The following is a 22,192-nucleotide window of genomic DNA, read 5'->3' as shown; positions in this document are numbered from 1 at the left end:
TACACTAACACCATATCGACACGTTCGGAAATAGTAAATGCATTGTTTTCTCGGTCCATTGTAAAACTAGTTTGTGCACAAACTAAAAAATTAAGCAAAGTAAGAAATAAGAATCTCGTTTTTAATATAATCAGCTATTCTTATTTTTTACTTCTTTATTAAAATTACTTTCACTTTTTAACACCGATGGGTCGATGGACGAATAATTAACTGAATAATGAATTCAATACAAATACAAAATCAGTTGACTGCATAAGTTTTTTGACAATGTAACCTAACCTTCTTTTAGTATTACTAGTATTAGATTATACCAACTTAGATTATAAGGTTGCATCTCGGGTCGCATGAAAGCATTTTCAAAGTTTTTAATAAATAACACAGGGTCGGACTTCATTTCCCTTGAATAAATGAAGTTTAATTTACAAAAAAAACGCGAAGATAGAACTTTTTCGTATAAGACTTTTCTATTACAAATATCATTAGGAAGCTGTAGTTTAATTTTTATATATTATACACGTCACACCCTGTATACATCTATATCACAATCAGTACTATCTGACTTAGTTACATTTAAATACTTTATAGGCTATTGATTATGTCATATGGTATGAAGCTATAACGTTGATGGGTTTTTATTGCATGAATCGTTCAAATGCTTAGATAGGGGTGAAAATACACCCCTTTCAGTTTTTTAATTGTAGCTCGAAAACGAAACAAAATTTCATAGGAAAAATTTAGAGAATTGAATTTCTCATCAAAATAGCTTATTTAAAAAATTTAAAAGGAAAATTTTATGCAAAATAATCGTTAATAAACAATTTGAAAAAAAGCAAAAAATTCGATTTTCTGATTTTTTTTACTTTCTTGCCTCTAGTTTTTTTTGAGTAAAGATAGGTCATTGCTTCATAGAAAAAAAAGTAGATAAAATTTCCTTCAAAACAAGAGTTTGTAGAGTATTTTTGGATGAAAATTGACTGATTTATGGCCATTCAAACTTAGCCAATTTTTCTATTTTCATAGCGTTTACCCTTATACGTTTTAATTCTTATTTTTTGCAAAAAAGGAAGGAAATAAGATATTAAAGTATTTCCATTACATGACATGTTCGAAAGGTCATTAAAAATGAAAAAGCCGCGGGGTGCTATTAATTAGAGGGTTGAAATTGAAAATAGGTGTGAAAAAGCATTTATGCAGTTTTTTAAATATAGCACGAAAACAAGGCAAAATTTCGGTATAGTTCATAGGAAAAAATTTGTAGAGAATTTAATTTCTCATCGAAATGGCTTATTTAAAAAATATAAAAGGAAAATTTTATGCAAAAAAATCGTTAATAAACAATTTTAAAGCAAAAAATAAGGTTTTTTGATTTTTTTCTACGTTTTCAATAAAATAATTTAGTAAAAACTTGAGAATTTAAGTACAATTATGTTTATTAATAATGTATATATAAAGTGTGTTCATGGATGAAGTTGAGAAGAGGAGAAACTCTTTTGTTTTTGACTGTATCGAAAAATGTCACTGTATAAAAAGTTCTGCCCCTCGAAAAATTGACTCATACAAACATCTTAGATTAGATGTACAGGGTGCTCATAAATTAAAAAAACACGAAAATACTCAAGAGAGAAGTACCATTTATTATTTTACACAACATTTTTATAGAACAAATCTATTTGTAACCTCAAATAAAGTCATACAAATACAAATTTTAAAATCAAAATTTTTATTTTTGAGGTCGGAAGTAGCTATACCTATAAAGTAAAAGTCAGAATTGAAATTTTTATTTTAAAATTCGTATTAGGACATTTTCGTTTTCGAGATATACTCAAAAAACCATATGAGTTGCATTTTCACCCCTATCTCCAATTTCCACCCTCTAATTTAATAACACTCCGTGGTTTTTCTTTCTAAATAACCATTTGAACTATTCATGCAATAAAAACCCATCAACGTTGTAGTTCCTTAGTAGGGTTTCTGATTTCTCGGCCTATTTTTTTTCTCGGGACTCGAGAATTCTCGACTAGGAATTCCCGGGAATTCTCGAATTCTCGAGAAATTTCTAAAACTTAAAAAAGTCATAATTTTGGTATTGCAATGCGAAATATAAACATACTATTATACTTAACAATCATCATTAACATTTATTATTTATNACGGAGATTTTTGGATTTTTGGCTTTCAAATATCACCAGAAATGAAAATTTTTCTATGCGCATAAAAAAAACATGGGCTTAACTTTTGGCGGCACAATATGTTAAAAAAATTTGAAATATGTCATATTTTTCTTTCTATTTAATTATGTATCTTTTCAAGAATTGAATTTAGGTGAAAATGAAAGAGGAAAAAAATGTTTGTAATAAAATTTTTTACAAAATTTGACTAGTTACAAATCGAATGAATCATGATTATTATTGTAAAAATCGAAAAATACGACCTTAAAAAAAATAGATACATGTATGATTTTCTTGAATTTCTCACTTGAATATTTGGTATTTTTCGAAAAATTAGACCGGATGTCCCTGTACATTTAGTGTAAATGACGGTTAACTTTGATCGGCTATGACTACGTAACTAATTGACCAATCGATCTGTTTTTCTTTTAAAGAAGCATATTTCCAAGAACTTTTAAAACCTGCTTTAAAAAATTTGATTTGATTGTATATTTACAAAGTTCTAATTGTTTACAAGTCCAAAAATTCAACCAATGTTGTGCCAGATCTCTCCTAATTGACTGATTCGAATTTTTCAAAAAGCGCTTGAAAGCTTGAGAACCCTTCTATATGTGATTAAATTTTCAAGTATCTAAGGGTCTTGGTTTTTGCTGTGCAAAATTTTGAATATTTGCAAATTTTTTTTCAAAATTTGGATTGCAAAATCTACCAAACCGATTTTGATGAAATTTGGTGTGATGATTCTACATAACATCAAGTTTTCTTGAGCCAAGTATGAAGGTCCTATACCCAATTTAAAGACCCCAAAAAAATTCCCTAAAATGCAATGTTTTTTAACCCCATTTTTGGCGATTTTTTCGATTTTTACAATAATAATCATAATTCATTCAATTTGTAACTAGTCATATTTTGTAAAAAATTTATTTACAAACATTTTATTCCTTTTCCATTTTCGCCTTAAATCAACTCTTGAAATGATACATAATAGGAAGAAAAATATGACATTTTTGGAATTTTTTTAACATATTGTGCTGCCAAAAGTTAAACCCACGTTTCTTTTTATTCGCATAGAATCATTTTCATTTCTAGTGATATTTGAAAGCCAAAAAGACAAAAATCTTTGTGGATATATGATTCACCCAAATATGGACTTTTTGCAACAGATACCGTCTGGACTATTTGGCAGAAAAAGTGTATACTTCAAAATGACATTATTTCAAGAGATTTATCCATGGTTAAAGTCCTAATCATAAAAAGTGAATCAACCTGTATACAGGGTGTTTATTAAGTACAAACTTTAAAGAGTGCATCTTTGACTAATTTTAAGATAAAAATTTTGTTTCAGCAATAATTGTTGTAAATGTAAATGTTATTAACTTATTTGTAGAAGTTGTTTAGTCTTATTCTTGTAAATAATCAAAGTTCGTCACATCGCAATACAATCAATAAAAGACACATTTTCTCACTTGTTTTCCAAAAACTCTTAATGATTCAACTTACAAAATTCCAACGCAAGTTTAACTTCAAACCCGTTTTTATTAGAAAACGACTGCTTTCAGCGACAAATACATAGAGTACCTCTTGTACATAAAATTGAATGGAGAATAGGTATGTTTAGTCAAATGATATACAGTGCGGCACAAAAAACTTATGGTTATTTAAATCCAGATACAACACTGTATGCGGCGCCCTCTAACATTAAACAAAGAACTAAGTAAATATTTGAGAGATCATCAATACTCCCGAATTTCGTTAAATTGCCATGTTATTGTACAAAAATATAATCATTTTGTTTTTGACGCCTTGTGTCTCAAGAACCAAGTCATTGCATTCATATGAATATTTTATTTTATAATTAGTCATAGATTCACTCTTTAAAGTTGGTACAAGTACTTAATAAACACCCTGTATAAGGCTATGAATATTTTGCAGTATTAAGTATTAATCAAAATTGGATAGAGAATATTTAGATTTCCTTTTAATCTCTGTTAAAGGTAACGCCCTGTATGTCGTAGTTGAATCAGGATAAGATAAAATTTATTTTCTAACCTGTGGGCGTTTACTCAGTGCAATATACAGGATGTTTGCTAACTACGGAACGTAAATTCAGGCCACAATTTCTTATGGTTTTATAGAAAAAAAGTTCCTATAAACATGTGGCCGGAAACGCTTAGATTCCGAGGGGATACAGGGTGTTGAAAATTTTTAAAAATATATATATTTGATATAAATATGAAACAGTCAATGTTAGGTTCTTAAAATTTGGCAGTTATTGTACGTTGATAAAGAGCTGTATTTTTAGTATAAAGTCAACTTTTATAGTTAGGCGTGAGTCAGTCGACGTTTTTGTCATAAATAGTAGAATGCAAATGGATTTTTAAAAATTTTTATTACTTTCATACTTTTACAACAAAAAAGGTGTCTCGAATTTTTTGCTTAATCCTAACCTATTAGAAAAATTGCTAGCATCTACAAACAAAAATCATATCTCCGATCATGGCGTCATCTACAGGGTGATTCAGTTATAATGTCATTAATTTTAACTACGTATTTGGAAAGTCTAATAAAAAATATATTACATGACCTTTTAAAAGATAAGCAAATTATCCCCTAACTCCTGCTAATTCACATCACATTTTCTGACCGGGAACATGCCGGCAAAACTCGGAACATTCGAACGTTGGAGTGAAACAACTGATTTTCCCAGTCATCTTGAATTTTGGTTTCAAAACCAAAGTGCAGCGAATCCCAACTTTATTAACAAAGTGCTATGGACGGATGAGTGTGGTTTTAGCCATACTGGCATTTTAAATAGGTAGGTACCATATTACTCTGAACAGCATAAGTCACTACAAGGTAAATAATTTAAATAAAAAACCTATGAAACTACCTACAATGAGGTGCTATCAACAATTAGCAAATTAAAGAATAGTAAAAGCAAAAATAACAAAATTAATAAACGTGCATTATCAATAACATGTTTCCAACGGTTCTAAAACTGGCAAAGGTTATACCAATCTTTAAAAAAATGTCAACTGAGGATGTTACAAACTACCGTCCAATTTCTCTAGCTAAAATTTTTCGAATATCTTTTAAAATCTCAAATAGTTCCATATTATAGGCTTCTGTAATAACTATTCAACACTAGCCATCAATAAACGTACACAAGTAATTAATAAGGGTTTTGAAAATTGTTTTTATGGATCTTGCCAAGTCCTTCGACTATGTCCTCATTCCATTCTTTTAAAAAAATTAACATATTAAAATTTTGACGAGAACAGTATTAATTTAATAAAATCTTACTTTATTGATCGAGAACAGTATGTAACTATCATGGATACCGATCTGAATTAAGAATTATTAAACATGGGGTGCCTCAAGGACCCATTTTAGGTCCTATACTTTTTTTAATAAATATAAATGATTTACCTACTTGTGAACCAAATAGTATTGTCATTTTATTTGCTGGTGTCACTACTACAGTTAATTGTAGTGATACAATCTCTTTTTCGAAATAGTTACCAACAAAGTAACTTTGAAAATTGGTTCAGTACAAATAAACTGACTTTAAACAATGCAAAATCTACATTTTTGTCTACTAGATACGAAGAGTTTGATTCTTCAGCAACAGTTAAATTCTAAGGAATTATATTGGACTCGCACCTTAGCCGGGAACCTCATACTATCTCATAAGTAAGTTTGCTATTTTGCAACACCCTGTATAAATGAAAGATGTCAGTTTTCTTTTAATTTTTATATAAATATGTATTATATAAATAAAAACAATAAAATATAAAATATTTTACACTAGCAATGATGAAGATAAAAACCAAACACTACATAATTATTTGGGGCTCTCGAACGGACACCGTTATGTTTTTGTGAGGCAGCACCTGACCCCCGTTTATGTAAGTCTCGTCTTTCACGATCACGTCCTCGCCCAGAACGGTGATGCCTTCCATTCTAACCCATCGTCCAATGGAACAGGTCCAGCCGATGATACAGCTTTCCAACCAAGAGTTCGAACGGACTATCGCGTCTCTTAGGATGGTACTCCGTTTGATACAAACGCCTAGCAAAAACATAATGTTATTTTTTTATTCACTTGAGCATTTAGCCGCACTGAAAAGAAATTAGATTTAAAAAGACAAGTCGATTTTACAAACTTAGCAGCCGTGATATAAAAAAAAATTAATATGGTTTGTAGTGCGCGTAAAAACTTTAATAAACACAATCTAATTCTCTAAAGGAATGTTGTGTCATTGAGGGAATTTAAAAAGAAAAGTTAGAGTATGTTAAGTCGATTTAGAAAGGTATATTATAATGTAAGTTGGTTTTCACACTATATTCCGGTATAGTTTTTAAATGAATTTAATGTAATTCATTTAGTTTACCTAATTTTACTGCGTTATAAAAAGTTATATGGAGTTGACATTCTTGACAACAAATTTTTGTATATTAGGATATTTCCTATTTCAAATAAAGATTATTATTATCTTAAATTTACATACCATCTTCGATTACCACTCCAGGTCCAATAGTAACATTAGGCCCAATACGGCAATTAGCACCTATTTTAGCTGTCGGATCCACCAGAACGTTACCCACAATCCCCTCACCCTTTGACAGTTTACTTGGAGCCGAAATTCTCAAATATTGCAAGTATAAACACATGCCCGTAAGAAAGTCCTTGGGCTGGCCGATATCCATCCAAAACCCCTTCAACTCAAATGCAAACAACTGTTTATCAGATGCCATGTAAGGAAAAACTTCCTTTTCTATAGAGGTCGGACATAATTCTATCCTACTTAGCACACTAGGGTTCAAAATGTACAAACCAGCATTTATTTTATTCGAAATGAACTCTTGGGGTTTCTCTACGAAACTAGCTATACATTTATTCTCGTCGTAAACAACAACGCCGTACTTAGAAGGTTCTTCTACCTTGGTTACAACGATAGTACCTTCCTTGCCGTGTTTCATGTGATAGTCGTAGAGATTTCGAAAAGGAAAATCACAAATGATATCCGAATTAAGCACAAAGAATGGCTGCGAACTCCTCGAAAGTATATCTTTGGCCAAAGCTAGAGGACCAGCTGTGCCCAAGGGCTCCGATTCGTGAGAAAAAATTATGTTCACGCCCATTTTTTCCGCTTCCAATTTTATCTCATGCTCCATTTGCTCTGCTCTGTACGACACTGCTAAGATGACTTCCGAGACCCCGGCCTCTACTAAAGCTTCCACTTGGTGAAGTAAAATAGGTTTATTTGCAAATTCCACAAGTGGTTTGGGTCTACTTAACGTTAAGGGTCTCAGCCTCGTGCCGTATCCTCCTACTAGGATCAAAGCTCTCTTCTGTTCATTCATTTTGTAAGGTTGGAACGAAATTGGTCAAATCTTTGGTACTTAGAATCACAATAGTTAAAATCTAACGATTAGTCACCTTTTATTCAATAAATTTGTTTCTGTATTCGATAATCACTATATTAATTGTAAAATATGGTATAACAATACGTTGTTGTGATAACAATCGAGATAACAGGTGGTAGCGTCATTTAAAGGTTATCTTTTTAATTAAAGTAAAGGTTATATTCTTCTTCTATAAAATCACAATTGGTTTGTTTAACAATTATGACTACTATATATTCTTCTTACCGTACTTTTTATCAGTTTACGACAAAAAATATAAAGGTACATTCAAAAATTTTTATTAGATTACCTATGCATTATGATGTCATACCATCGTCGTATGTATGATAAAAGTTAATATTATAATGTTAATTGTTAGGTAATAATAATAACACAAAATATATATCACAGACCACCCTATGTATAATATATTAATCTACTGATGTTTCAGTAGATCTACTGATTTCTCATTTGATCTACTGATGAACTCTCAATTTCAGTAAATTTTTACAAAAATAAATTGGCAGTTGCTATATTTAAGTATTTTACTTTGTCTATGTCAACGAGAAAAAATACGAAATCTCTTTGGTCCATTAATTACAAAGAAATGTTCGTTTTTAATTTATAGTTTTTTTTTGAAAATTTTTATTTACATTTTTTAAAGACAGATGTTTAACATCGACTATATAAATAATAGAAATATTATTATATATTTGATCATGCTACTTATATCTTCTTTTAGCTGCGAGATTAGATGAATCAGCCGTTATTAATGGCGCTGTTTGTACCCTGCCATAGGGTTCAGCTGCCTCTTTATTATTTTATTCGTTATTGGTTTTTGTTTTAACATTTCTCTTATTGTTTAGTTTCTTGTTCTGTGCCACTTTGTCTCCCTATCTTCTCAAACATACCTTATTTTCATTGCGTTTATTTTACTATTGTGTTTCTTTATATATAAGATTTGAACCTCTGTCTCAACGCTTTCGCGCGCTGTAATCTTTATTTGGGATCATTCATAGACGAAAAGTTTAGCATTGCATTATTATTTCAAACTCGTAATACCTAAGTTTATTTGTCTGAGTCTATTCCGAAAATCAAATGGCATGAATGCATTGAAATAAGAAAAAAATTGATAAGGATGTAGATGCTATAATGTTTCTTTCCCAGGTTCTTATACTCTTTTAATTTTACATTTAAATGATCTCATCATCAATTTTCTTATTATTTTATTTTAACTGGTATATTACATAAGAGTATGTAACCCATATACTCAAGGCTGGTAAAATTTCTAAGCAACCTATGCCAATATTGCCAATAAGTCAATAATATACATTTTTCGAATGTGTTATAAAAGAGCGCAGAAACATTTGAATTTATGAATACTAATATGGTGATTTCTTATTGGAGAAACATTGACCAATAGACGACTATTATCCATATATGAGCAATGAAATCGTTAATTGCTGTCAAATGTCAAGAAGTTTAGTTTGCCTTGCCGCCAAAATCTAGAACCCCAAGAATTAAATTAGAACAGCGATCGAGTGATGGCTTTCATACTAAACTGTTTTGTTTGTTGACATAATAAGTTGTGTAGTGTTTAGTATTTAGAAAGTACCTACGTATAAGTTTCGAGAGATTCTCATATAAGTAAGAATTTTTTACCATGTCCTCGCCGTGCAAAAGGATAAAACTTACCCCTAAGAAACAGAGGAATGCTTCTGAAGTTAGATATACCCAAGAATCAAAAGTTACGAGCACACCCCAACGGCGTAGTCAAAAGGAGCCTTCACCAGATATATCAAGGATTTCTTCCAACCCCAGCAGTGATGGAAAAATGCATTTATCTGATGCACTTAATCAATGCCAATACCAAAATCTTGCGAATTCCAGCAATCTAGAATCCGATAGTACATCGATTAGCAAATCGACCACTTCTACTCTTTTTAGCGTTGCGACATCTGAAAAGACTGGAGTTGTTGCAGGTAATCAAAGTAGAATACTTACTTTTGATGTTGAACGTTTTTTTTTTGAGAATGAGATACCTAAATGTGTTTTTTTTTGTCACTTAAATCACCACACTATATTGCTTATCCTGTAATTATTTTATATACAGGATAACCCAGAAAACTAGTCGTAAAGCAACCAAAGATTCCTGAGACTGCATCGTATAAACAGACAGTGTCAAAATCATACTTTTAAGATGGTTTTTCTAATTAACATATCTGATTTAAATTTGTTACATATATGTTATATTTTATTAATATTATTTATTATTATCTCTTCTTAAATATAAGTGACTTCATTTGGAAGTTAAATTCAAGTCCACTTTGTGGAAATCAATACACCTTGTGGTGCCTTAAAATGTTTACAAGCAGTGAAAATTTTGCAATGTTAAACCTTCCACGGAAAAATTATATGTATCGCATTATGAATTCCCATGAACATCACATAGAAACTTCTGTGAGATGTAAATGATGGAATTCTCACCAAGTAATACAAAATATTGTCTCTTGATTTTTTTTTGATTTTCCGCACAACTTCTTTCATTCTTGTTTATACCGTTGCTTATTTACCTTATCGAGTCAATGGGATCCCAACCACCGTTACAACAAATCCCTTATAAAACTTAAACTCTACTGGCTATTTTGCTTTCAGTTAAAAATTCTTTTAGACTTACAATTATAACTTAATTTTAAGTTATAATTGTAAGTCTACTTAGAAAAACTATAACAATAATCACATTCCTAAATGTATATTATACATTTTTTGCTTAATTCTTTGTTTTTATATTTATTTCAATGAAAATTGTTTGAAAAAGTGACTAGAGTAAAAATAAATCAGATATTTTGAAACTCGATAAACATAGGCAAATTCTTCTTAGCTGCGTTTTTAGATAATTTGTACATGAATACATGATGTTTTATTTAATTGAGCAAACTTAAAAATTTAATTTGNGTGTGTTTTCATTTAGGGAAAATACTAAAAAATCACTTAAAAATGTTTTTTGTCGTGATTTTATTTTTTTTTTTTCAAGAATCGACTAAAATCGGTGTACGGTAATACATCGTTCTAGTACTTTGCTAAGACGAAATATATGCACGTCTGGTAAAAGCAAACTGAATCAGTTGATGAGTTCACTGCCGAATTATTATATCATTACTGTTTTTGCAGATTACTCAAAATCTGTGGATAAACCAGATGATAGTAGACAACACTGCTTTTAAATTAACTCTCAATTGCTTCAATGAACTTGGGGGTTTCGATAAACCCAATGTGTCTAGCCTTCCCTGGATGGTTAGCGATTACCCAGTAAATAAAGAATTCTTCATAGCAGCGGCACAAGGTAAGTGTCTTGTTCTGTATATAGTGTCCCATTTGAAACAGATTTCTTTTGTAACTCGGGTGATATATATAAAAAAGGCTGTTCCAAAATTCACGCAAGAATGTTTTTAATAAAAAATTGTAATTGATTCATAAAGTATACAGTATAGGGTTATGTATGGAGTAGCATATGGGGTAAATGGCCCCCACGGCATTGCTGGCGCATACTCTTTTGTCAAAATTTCCATGACCGTTTTACATACAGGATGACCCATTAAGAATGGAAACACTCGCGTACAAAAGTTGTTTATGTCCCGAATTTGAACCGGGTTTTTTTTTAAAGATAGATCTCCAAAAGCTCTATCTTGATGCAAAATTTGAAGACGAAATTTTGAATTTCAAGGTCTACCACAAATTTTTTTTCAAGTGAAAAATGTCAAAATTTTGTAAGCGATTTTTTTTATAAAAAATCTAACTACACCACTGGATTTAGGAACCCCTTAAATACATTTGTACCAATTTTTGTGAAAAAAGTTATAATATCGGCATCACCAGTGCTTGCCGTTGTCGGTGAACCTATTCTTTTATAAAAACCGAACAGAACCCAAAGGGCAACAAAATTAAATAACAAACACTGGTTTAATAATTATTGATAGGAATCATAAAAACCAGTATACATAAAATAAACAACAAGTTCTTCAAATTATTAATTCGTGGTTATTATGCCAAAACTTACAAATATTACCTTCTTATACAAAAATAATTACATTTATAATTTTTTTATTCAAAAAGCCACTGGATTCTACAACCATAATCCAATTCTTTGTGGAGAATTTTCTGAAAAAAATATTACGATATTCCAGAAAATAACGTTGCTTAAAAATAATATGAACAAAATTTGGCAGCCTGTAAAAAATAGAAGTTTAGACAACAAATGTCAAACTTCACAAATAGTGGCACATTGTAATATTTTTTTTGCATGGTTAAATAAGTTCCATAATTCTTTGCGATGGCCCAAAGTTTAACTTTACATGAGAAAATTGAAATAGTACGCCTTTCTGAAGAAAATGATCGGACGTCAAGAGAGGTGTGTATAATTTTTAACAACAGACATCCAGATAGACCTAATATTACGCATAGCACAGTTTTTAAAATAAACAATAAATTTATGGAATATGGTGCTGTTTCAAAATGCATTTTAAAAACGGACAATCAACACGAGCAGGAAATTTTAAATTATTTTACAAACAATCCTCAGAATAGCCTCAGGATTGCCAGTTTAGATTTAAATTTACCTAGAGAAGTATCCAACGCTGCCTAAAAAAAAATAACATAAAACTCTATAAACCTAAGTTTCTTCACACTCTGGAACCAGTCGACAATGAGAAATGAATGGAGTTTTGTCTCTGGGTACAGGGACAATATCTCAATTACCAATTTTTTTAAAAATATATATTATTCAGCGATGAGGCCACATTCACGACGAATGGATTTGTATTATCACAGAACTCGCGGTGTTGGGTTTCAGAAAATCCAGAGTGGATAACTAATTGCCGAAGACAATTTAGACAGAAAGTTAACGTTTGGTGTGAGATACTTAACGAGAGAGTCATTGGTAAGTTCTTCTTTCAAGGAAATATGAATGGCAAACAATTTCTACATTTCCTTCAGAACAATTTTTTTAATGCATAATCTTCCATTACAAGAAAGAGTAAACCTACATTTTCAATTGGATGGACGTCCAATACACAATGCGAGAAAAATCAGGCAGTGGCTTAATGATAATTTCCCCAATCATTGGATAGGTCGAAACAGTCCATTAATTCATTGCCACCTTGATCTCCGAACCTTACCCCACTTGATTTTTTTCTGTGGGGCTTTATTAAGTCCAAAGTTTCTAAGACACTGCCAAATAACCGTATTGAGGTATTGTGCACTAGAATAAGGGAAGCATGTGAGGAGATTAACACGCATCAATTATGAAATGTTGTAAAAAATATAAAAAAGCGTTATAAAAAATATATAGAATTAAATGGAGGATTAGTGGAAGCTACAAAAATTTAAATTTAATGACGTGATTAGTGTAAATCAATTTGACAGACTCTTTTTTCATTTTTAAAAATGTAATTTTTTAATAATTATTTTTTTTATCAATTGTTGTTTATATTAGAGTAATTGTTGTTTATTTTGTGTATACTGGTTTTTATGATTCTTATTAATAATTATTAAACCAGTGTGTGTTATTTAATTCTGTTCCCCTTTGGGTTCTATTCGGTTTTTATAAAAGAATAGGTTCACCGACAATGGCAAACACTGATGATGCCGATATTGTCATAACTTTTTTAGGGGCAACCTTTTTTTCGCAAAAATTGGTACAACTGCATTTGAGGGGTTCCTAAATCCAGTGGTGTAGTCAGATTTTTTATAAAAAAATCGCTAACTAAATTTTGTTATTTTTCACTTAAAAAAAAATTCGTAGGCCTTGAAAATCAAAATTCGTCTTCAAATTTTGCATCAAGATAGAGCTTTTGGAGATTTATCTTTAAAAAAAAACCGGTTCAAATCGGTCCATAAACAACTTTTGTATGTGAGTGTTTCCATTCTTAATGGGTCACCCTGTATATGTGACTGAATTTCATTGATACAGTGCTCAATTTTCTCCTTCTTGGCGTGGGTGGTTGTGAGCTTGTTGGAATAAACATTATAGGCTTCAGAAAACTCCAAACATAAGTCCAACTGTGTTAAATAGCATGATCTGGGTGGCCCATTCTCCGAAACGGGAAATTACACCACCAGGAAATGACTCGTGCAGTAATTGAACTGTTTCTTCGGCTGTATGGCATGTGGCACCGTGTTGTTGAAATCACATGTTGTCTACATCCTATCTTGCAATTTAGGCACAAAAAACTGGATTATCATGTGGCGATAGTAAATCCGCACCAAACAGTGACACGTTGTGTATGCATTTGTTTCTCAACAATCACTTTGTGCAACTATTTTGTCGATTAACGAAGCCATCAAGATGAAAATGACCCTCATTCCTGACGATGATTTTGTTGGAAAAATCAGCATCCACTTGTTCCACAATTCCATTCAACGAACTCTCTTCTCTCTGCATGGTCAGTAGGCTTCAGTTCTTGAGTCAGTTGAACTTTGTGAGGATGAAGATGCAAATCTTTCATGAGAATACGCTGTAGAGAGCTTCTCGAAATGTCCAGTTCCTGACCACGGAGCCGAATTGATGTTCCTGCACTCTCAGCAACACTCTCACGAACTGCTTCGATACTTTGTGTCGAACGACTCGTTGAAGGACTCCAGTCTCCCTGAATTTTTCAACTAATCTCTTCACAGCGGAAGTAAAATCATTATTCCGACCATACTTTGTATAAAAATTGTTAACTGTAGCTGCCACCCCTTCACACTTTTAAAAATATTGCTCAACAATGAAACCGTGTTGTTCTTTTGTGTAGCGCTCCATTTTTAATAACCTTGAACAGTCAGCTGTCAAGCTGTATTTTTTTTGGTTGGCGACACTTTACGGTACAAATGGGGCAAAATTCAAATCTTGCGTGAATTTTGGAACACCCCAAATAGAAGTCGTACTAACAATTTCTCCAAATCGTATTTAAAATTTACTTTTGGCTATACAGGGTGTCCTATTTCCTTTAGGCACTACCTAAGTTGATTTTTTTTTACAAATGTAATATTGTGTTGCATTGCATTTTTTAATTTCTCATTGTAATTAAAGCCTACTTTGCTAAACAAATATTGGGTCTATAATACCGTTTTTGTTATATAAAGTTTATTGCATCCTCGAAAGGATATTGAAAATTTATTGAAAACGTTTACCATTTCAGAATACTGCCGAGAGTACTCCCCGCTTGATTTCATGGAAGATTTATATGTAACGGGAAATCTTCCTCCTCCGCTCAGGGTCCAGAACTTTTTGAGCAACAGTGAGGAATTTGCCACGGTATTTAACTGCCCCGAAGGCAGCCCGATGGCTGTTCAGAAAGAAATGATAGCGCAGTTTCCTAACCTAGATTACTCTTACGACTATAGTGGTATCAGTAATTAAATTATTTAAATAAATTATCTTTTATTCGAAATTGGCATATCATTTATTTCCTGGTTTATTTTGCAAAATATGTTCTGCTTATTTTATTGAATAATGTTATTTCTTAACAACAAACATTTATACGATACATAATATTGTAAAATTCTTAGGAGATAATCTCATATTTTAAGGTAATAGGACATATTTTCTTCCAAGAGTTATTCCCCACTTTCTAATTCGTACAGGGTTGCTCCGATTTCGTCCTGTAAGCAAGATATTCGGTGGGTATCTCGAGCGCATATAGGGGAGCACAAAATAACACTGCTACTGCCTACAATTATTTTTTTCCTAATGTTCTTTCTAAGGGAGATATCCGGCCCAAAAGGATATCTAGAGATTTACGTTTGGGCTTTTAACTTTAAAACCACCTTGTATGCCGTAGAATTTTTCCAAAATTGTAACTAGTTTTTACTCTTTATAAAGGTATTCCGCCAATTCAGACAAATCCTATGAAATGAAGTCAAACAACATTCTTCGATACCAGAAATCTAGGTACCCAAAATGAATCCATAAGAAGTCATTTTTCTCAAAAACCAAGCATTTCATTTAAAAATAGTAAGAGACCTTTTTGCTGTTGATTAACGTCCAATGTAAAAAAAATATTCATTTTAAAAAATTTCCAGTGGCGCAGAAATTATATTAAAAATAGGGGTTACCAGAGGGGACCCCTTACGGACGCTACGACTGATTTATTTTCACAATAATTTATAAAATCAATAGAGCTTTTCATTCGTACACTTCATACTAAATATAAAACTTTCAAATTAAATATAAAGCTTTCATAGTTTAAGAAAAAATAAATAAAAACCAAAAAAAAAAATGTTTTTTCAAGAGCCTATATTTTTAAAAGAAGCCTTTTAGAGTAGGCGATATCTGTTTTGGTTTGGGTGAATCTTATATCCACGGAGATTTTTGGATTTTTGGCTTTCAAATATCACCAGAAATGAAAATTTTTCTATGCGCATAAAAAAAACATGGGCTTAACTTTTGGCGGCACAATATGTTAAAAAAATTTGAAAAATGTCATATTTTTCTTAATATTTAATAATGTATCTTTTCAAGAGTTGAATTTAGATGAAAATGAAAGAGGAAAAAAATGTTTGTAATAAAATTTTTTACAAAATATGACTAGTTAAAAATCGAATGAATCATGATTATTATTGTAAAAATCGAAAAATACGACCTTAAAAAAAATAGTATGATTTTCTTGAATTTCTCACTTGCATATTTGGTATTTTTCGAAAAATTAGACCGGATGTCCCTGTACATTTAGTGTAAATGACGGTTAACCTTGATCGGCTATAACTACGTAACTAATTGATCAAACGATCTGTTTTTTTTAAAGAATCATCTTTCCAAGAACTTTTAAAACCTGCTTTAAAAAATTTGATTTGATTGAATATTCACAGTTATTCTAATTGTTTATAAGCACAAAAATTCGACCAATGTTTAAACAAGCGCCAGAGCTCCTAATTGACGGATTCGAATTTTTCAAAAAGCGTTTGAAAGCTTGAGAGCCCTTCTATATGTGATTAAATTTTCAAGTATCTAAGGGCCTTGGTTTTTGCTGTGCAAAATTTTGAATATTTGCAAATTTTTTTTCAAAATTTGGATTGCAAAATCTACCAAACCGATTTTGATGAAATTTGGTGTGATGATTCTACATAACATCAAGTTTTCTTGAGCCAAGTATGAAGGTCCTATACCCATTTTAAAGACCCCAAAAAAATTCCCTAAAATGCAATGTTTTTTAACCCCATTTTTGGCGATTTTTTCGATTTTTACAATAATAATCATAATTCATTCAATTTGTAACTAGTCATATTTTGTAAAAAATTTATTTACAAACATTTTATTCCTTTTCCATTTTCGCCTTAAATCAACTCTTGAAATGATACATAATAGGAAGAAAAATATGACATTTTTGGAATTTTTTTAACATATTGTGCTGCCAAAAGTTAAACCCACGTTTCTTTTTATTCGCATAGAATCATTTTCATTTCTAGTGATATTTGAAAGCCAAAAAGACAAAAATCTTTGTGGATATATGATTCACCCAAATATGGACTTTTTGCAACAGATACCGTCTGGACTATTTGGCAGAAAAAGTGTATACTTCAAAATGACATTATTTCAAGAGATTTATCCATGGTTAAAGTCCTAATCATAAAAAGTGAATCAACCTGTATACAGGGTGTTTATTAAGTACAAACTTTAAAGAGTGCATCTTTGACTAATTTTAAGATAAAAATTTTGTTTCAGCAATAATTGTTGTAAATGTAAATGTTATTAACTTATTTGTAGAAGTTGTTTAGTCTTATTCTTGTAAATAATCAAAGTTCGTCACATCGCAATACAATCAATAAAAGACACATTTTCTCACTTGTTTTCCAAAAACTCTTAATGATTCAACTTACAAAATTCCAACGCAAGTTTAACTTCAAACCCGTTTTTATTAGAAAACGACTGCTTTCAGCGACAAATACATAGAGTACCTCTTGTACATAAAATTGAATGGAGAATAGGTATGTTTAGTCAAATGATATACAGTGCGGCACAAAAAACTTATGGTTATTTAAATCCAGATACAACACTGTATGCGGCGCCCTCTAACATTAAACAAAGAACTAAGTAAATATTTGAGAGATCATCAATACTCCCGAATTTCGTTAAATTGCCATGTTATTGTACAAAAATATAATCATTTTGTTTTTGACGCCTTGTGTCTCAAGAACCAAGTCATTGCATTCATATGAATATTTTATTTTATAATTAGTCATAGATTCACTCTTTAAAGTTGGTACAAGTACTTAATAAACACCCTGTATAAGGCTATGAATATTTTGCAGTATTAAGTATTAATCAAAATTGGATAGAGAATATTTAGATTTCCTTTTAATCTCTGTTAAAGGTAACGCCCTGTATGTCGTAGTTGAATCAGGATAAGATAAAATTTATTTTCTAACCTGTGGGCGTTTACTCAGTGCAATATACAGGATGTTTGCTAACTACGGAACGTAAATTCAGGCCACAATTTCTTATGGTTTTATAGAAAAAAAGTTCCTATAAACATGTGGCCGGAAACGCTTAGATTCCGAGGGGATACAGGGTGTTGAAAATTTTTAAAAATATATATATTTGATATAAATATGAAACAGTCAATGTTAGGTTCTTAAAATTTGGCAGTTATTGTACGTTGATAAAGAGCTGTATTTTTAGTATAAAGTCAACTTTTATAGTTAGGCGTGAGTCAGTCGACGTTTTTGTCATAAATAGTAGAATGCAAATGGATTTTTAAAAATTTTTATTACTTTCATACTTTTACAACAAAAAAGGTGTCTCGAATTTTTTGCTTAATCCTAACCTATTAGAAAAATTGCTAGCATCTACAAACAAAAATCATATCTCCGATCATGGCGTCATCTACAGGGTGATTCAGTTATAATGTCATTAATTTTAACTACGTATTTGGAAAGTCTAATAAAAAATATATTACATGACCTTTTAAAAGATAAGCAAATTATCCCCTAACTCCTGCTAATTCACATCACATTTTCTGACCGGGAACATGCCGGCAAAACTCGGAACATTCGAACGTTGGAGTGAAACAACTGATTTTCCCAGTCATCTTGAATTTTGGTTTCAAAACCAAAGTGCAGCGAATCCCAACTTTATTAACAAAGTGCTATGGACGGATGAGTGTGGTTTTAGCCATACTGGCATTTTAAATAGGTAGGTACCATATTACTCTGAACAGCATAAGTCACTACAAGGTAAATAATTTAAATAAAAAACCTATGAAACTACCTACAATGAGGTGCTATCAACAATTAGCAAATTAAAGAATAGTAAAAGCAAAAATAACAAAATTAATAAACGTGCATTATCAATAACATGTTTCCAACGGTTCTAAAACTGGCAAAGGTTATACCAATCTTTAAAAAAATGTCAACTGAGGATGTTACAAACTACCGTCCAATTTCTCTAGCTAAAATTTTTCGAATATCTTTTAAAATCTCAAATAGTTCCATATTATAGGCTTCTGTAATAACTATTCAACACTAGCCATCAATAAACGTACACAAGTAATTAATAAGGGTTTTGAAAATTGTTTTTATGGATCTTGCCAAGTCCTTCGACTATGTCCTCATTCCATTCTTTTAAAAAAATTAACATATTAAAATTTTGACGAGAACAGTATTAATTTAATAAAATCTTACTTTATTGATCGAGAACAGTATGTAACTATCATGGATACCGATCTGAATTAAGAATTATTAAACATGGGGTGCCTCAAGGACCCATTTTAGGTCCTATACTTTTTTTAATAAATATAAATGATTTACCTACTTGTGAACCAAATAGTATTGTCATTTTATTTGCTGGTGTCACTACTACAGTTAATTGTAGTGATACAATCTCTTTTTCGAAATAGTTACCAACAAAGTAACTTTGAAAATTGGTTCAGTACAAATAAACTGACTTTAAACAATGCAAAATCTACATTTTTGTCTACTAGATACGAAGAGTTTGATTCTTCAGCAACAGTTAAATTCTAAGGAATTATATTGGACTCGCACCTTAGCCGGGAACCTCATACTATCTCATAAGTAAGTTTGCTATTTTGCAACACCCTGTATAAATGAAAGATGTCAGTTTTCTTTTAATTTTTATATAAATATGTATTATATAAATAAAAACAATAAAATATAAAATATTTTACACTAGCAATGATGAAGATAAAAACCAAACACTACATAATTATTTGGGGCTCTCGAACGGACACCGTTATGTTTTTGTGAGGCAGCACCTGACCCCCGTTTATGTAAGTCTCGTCTTTCACGATCACGTCCTCGCCCAGAACGGTGATGCCTTCCATTCTAACCCATCGTCCAATGGAACAGGTCCAGCCGATGATACAGCTTTCCAACCAAGAGTTCGAACGGACTATCGCGTCTCTTAGGATGGTACTCCGTTTGATACAAACGCCTAGCAAAAACATAATGTTATTTTTTTATTCACTTGAGCATTTAGCCGCACTGAAAAGAAATTAGATTTAAAAAGACAAGTCGATTTTACAAACTTAGCAGCCGTGATATAAAAAAAAATTAATATGGTTTGTAGTGCGCGTAAAAACTTTAATAAACACAATCTAATTCTCTAAAGGAATGTTGTGTCATTGAGGGAATTTAAAAAGAAAATGTTAGAGTATGATAAGTCGATTTAGAAGAGTATATTTTTAATGCAAGTTTGTTTTCACACTGTATTCCGGTATAGTTTTTAAATGAATGAGTTGATATTCTTGACAACAAATTTTTGTATTAGGATATTTCCTATTTCAACTAAAGATTATTATTATCTTAAATTTACATACCATCTTCGATTACCACTCCAGGTCCAATAGTAACATTAGGCCCAATACGGCAATTAGCACCTATTTTAGCTGTCGGATCCACCAGAACGTTACCCACAATCCCCTCACCCTTTGACAGTTTACTTGGAGCAGAAATTCTCAAATATTGCAAGTATAAACACATGCCCGTAAGAAAGTCCTTGGGCTGGCCGATATCCATCCAAAATCCCTTCAACTCAAATGCAAACAACTGTTTATCAGATGCCATGTAAGGAAAAACTTCCTTTTCTATAGAGGTCGGACATAATTCTATCCTACTTAGCACACTAGGGTTCAAAATGTACAAACCAGCATTTATTTTATTCGAAATGAACTCTTGGGGTTTCTCTACGAAACTAGCTATACATTTATTCTCGTCGTAAACAACAACGCCGTACTTAGAAGGTTCTTCTACCTTGGTTACAACGATAGTACCTTCCTTGCCGTGTTTCATGTGATAGTCGTAGAGATTTCGAAAAGGAAAATCACAAATGATATCCGAATTAAGCACAAAGAATGGCTGCGAACTCCTCGAAAGTATATCTTTGGCCAAAGCTAGAGGACCGGCTGTGCCCAAGGGCTCCGATTCGTGAGAAAAAATTATGTTCACGCCCATTTTTTCCGCTTCCAATTTTATCTCATGCTCCATTTGCTCTGCTCTGTACGACACTGCTAAGATGACTTCCGAGACCCCGGCCTCTACTAAAGCTTCCACTTGGTGAAGTAAAATAGGTTTATTTGCAAATTCCACAAGTGGTTTGGGTCTACTTAACGTTAAGGGTCTCAGCCTCGTGCCGTATCCTCCTACTAGGATCAAAGCTCTCTTCTGTTCATTCATTTTGTAAGCTTGGAACGAAATTGGTCAAATCTTTGGTACTTAGAATCACAATAGTTAATATCTAACGATTAGTCACCTTTTATTCAATAAATTTGTTTCTGTATTCGATAATCACTATATTAATTGTAAAATATGGTATAACAATACGTTGTTGTGATAACAATCGAGATAACAGGTGGTAGCGTCATTTAAAGGTTATCTTTTTAATTAAAGTAAAGGTTATATTCTTCTTCTATAGAATCACAATTGGTTTGTTTAACAATTATGACTACTATATATTCTTCTTACCGTACTTTTTATCAGTTTACGACAAAAAATATAAAGGTACATTCAAAAATTTTTATTAGATTACCTATGCATTATGATGTCATACCATCGTCGTATGTATGATAAAAGTTAATATTATAATGTTAATTGTTAGGTAATAATAATAACACAAAACATATAATATCACAGACCACCCTATGTATAATATATTAATCTACTGATGTTTCAGTAGATCTACTGATTTCTCATTTGATCTACTGATGAACTCTCAATTTCAGTAAATTTTTACAAAAATAAATTGGCAGTTGCTATATTTAAGTATTTTACTTTGTCTATGTCAACGAGAAAAAATACGAAATCTCTTTGGTCCATTAATTATAAAGAAATGTTCGTTTTTAATTTATAGTTTTTTTTTGAAAATTTTTATTTACATTTTTTAAAGACAGATGTTTAACATCGACTATATAAATAATAGAAATATTATTATATATTTGATCATGCTACTTATATCTTCTTTTAGCTGCGAGATTAGATGAATCAGCCGTTATTAATGGCGCTGTTTGTACCCTATGGCAGTTCAGCTGCCTCTTTATTATTTTATTCGTTATTGGTTTTTATTTTAACATTTCTCTTATTGTTTAGTTTCTTGTTCTGTGCCACTTTGTCTCCCTATCTTCTCA

General features: G+C 31.3%; 3 protein-coding genes across 4 annotated transcripts in view; 1 reads left to right on the top strand and 2 right to left on the bottom strand.

The window, feature by feature from the left end:
- LOC108907757 (endothelin-converting enzyme homolog) overlaps positions 1 to 15,007 on the top strand; it is a 47,898-nt gene extending 32,891 nt beyond the window's left edge. For both annotated transcript variants that reach the window (XM_023454725.1, XM_018711552.1), the window contains 2 exons: positions 10,749 to 10,920; positions 14,756 to 15,007. In XM_023454725.1, the coding sequence (XP_023310493.1) occupies positions 10,749 to 10,920; positions 14,756 to 14,976 (393 nt within the window). In that variant the 3' untranslated portion in view covers positions 14,977 to 15,007. The remainder of the gene's footprint in view (positions 1 to 10,748; positions 10,921 to 14,755) is intronic.
- On the bottom strand, positions 5,908 to 7,723 carry LOC111691615 (mannose-1-phosphate guanyltransferase beta-like). The gene is made up of 2 exons (XM_023454726.1): positions 6,680 to 7,723; positions 5,908 to 6,240 (listed from the first exon to the last, which is right to left on the bottom strand). The coding sequence occupies exons 1-2, from the start codon at positions 7,533 to 7,535 to the stop codon at positions 6,005 to 6,007; spliced, it is 1,092 nt and encodes a 363-aa protein (XP_023310494.1). The 5' UTR covers positions 7,536 to 7,723; the 3' UTR covers positions 5,908 to 6,004.
- Positions 15,008 to 19,671: 4,664 nt separating the features above from the next.
- LOC108907758 (mannose-1-phosphate guanyltransferase beta-like) lies at positions 19,672 to 21,594 on the bottom strand. The gene is made up of 2 exons (XM_018711553.2): positions 20,390 to 21,594; positions 19,672 to 20,004 (listed from the first exon to the last, which is right to left on the bottom strand). Exons 1-2 carry the CDS (start codon positions 21,243 to 21,245, stop codon positions 19,769 to 19,771), a joined length of 1,092 nt encoding a protein of 363 aa, XP_018567069.1. The 5' UTR covers positions 21,246 to 21,594; the 3' UTR covers positions 19,672 to 19,768.
- Positions 21,595 to 22,192: the final 598 nt, after the last annotated feature.

The sequence above is a fragment of the Anoplophora glabripennis genome, unplaced genomic scaffold (assembly GCF_000390285.2).
Source record: "Anoplophora glabripennis isolate ALB-LARVAE unplaced genomic scaffold, Agla_2.0 scaffold393, whole genome shotgun sequence".
Lineage (NCBI taxonomy): Eukaryota > Metazoa > Arthropoda > Insecta > Coleoptera > Cerambycidae > Anoplophora > Anoplophora glabripennis.
Note: the sequence above shows the minus strand (reverse complement) of the source record. Positions and strands in the feature narration are given on the sequence as shown.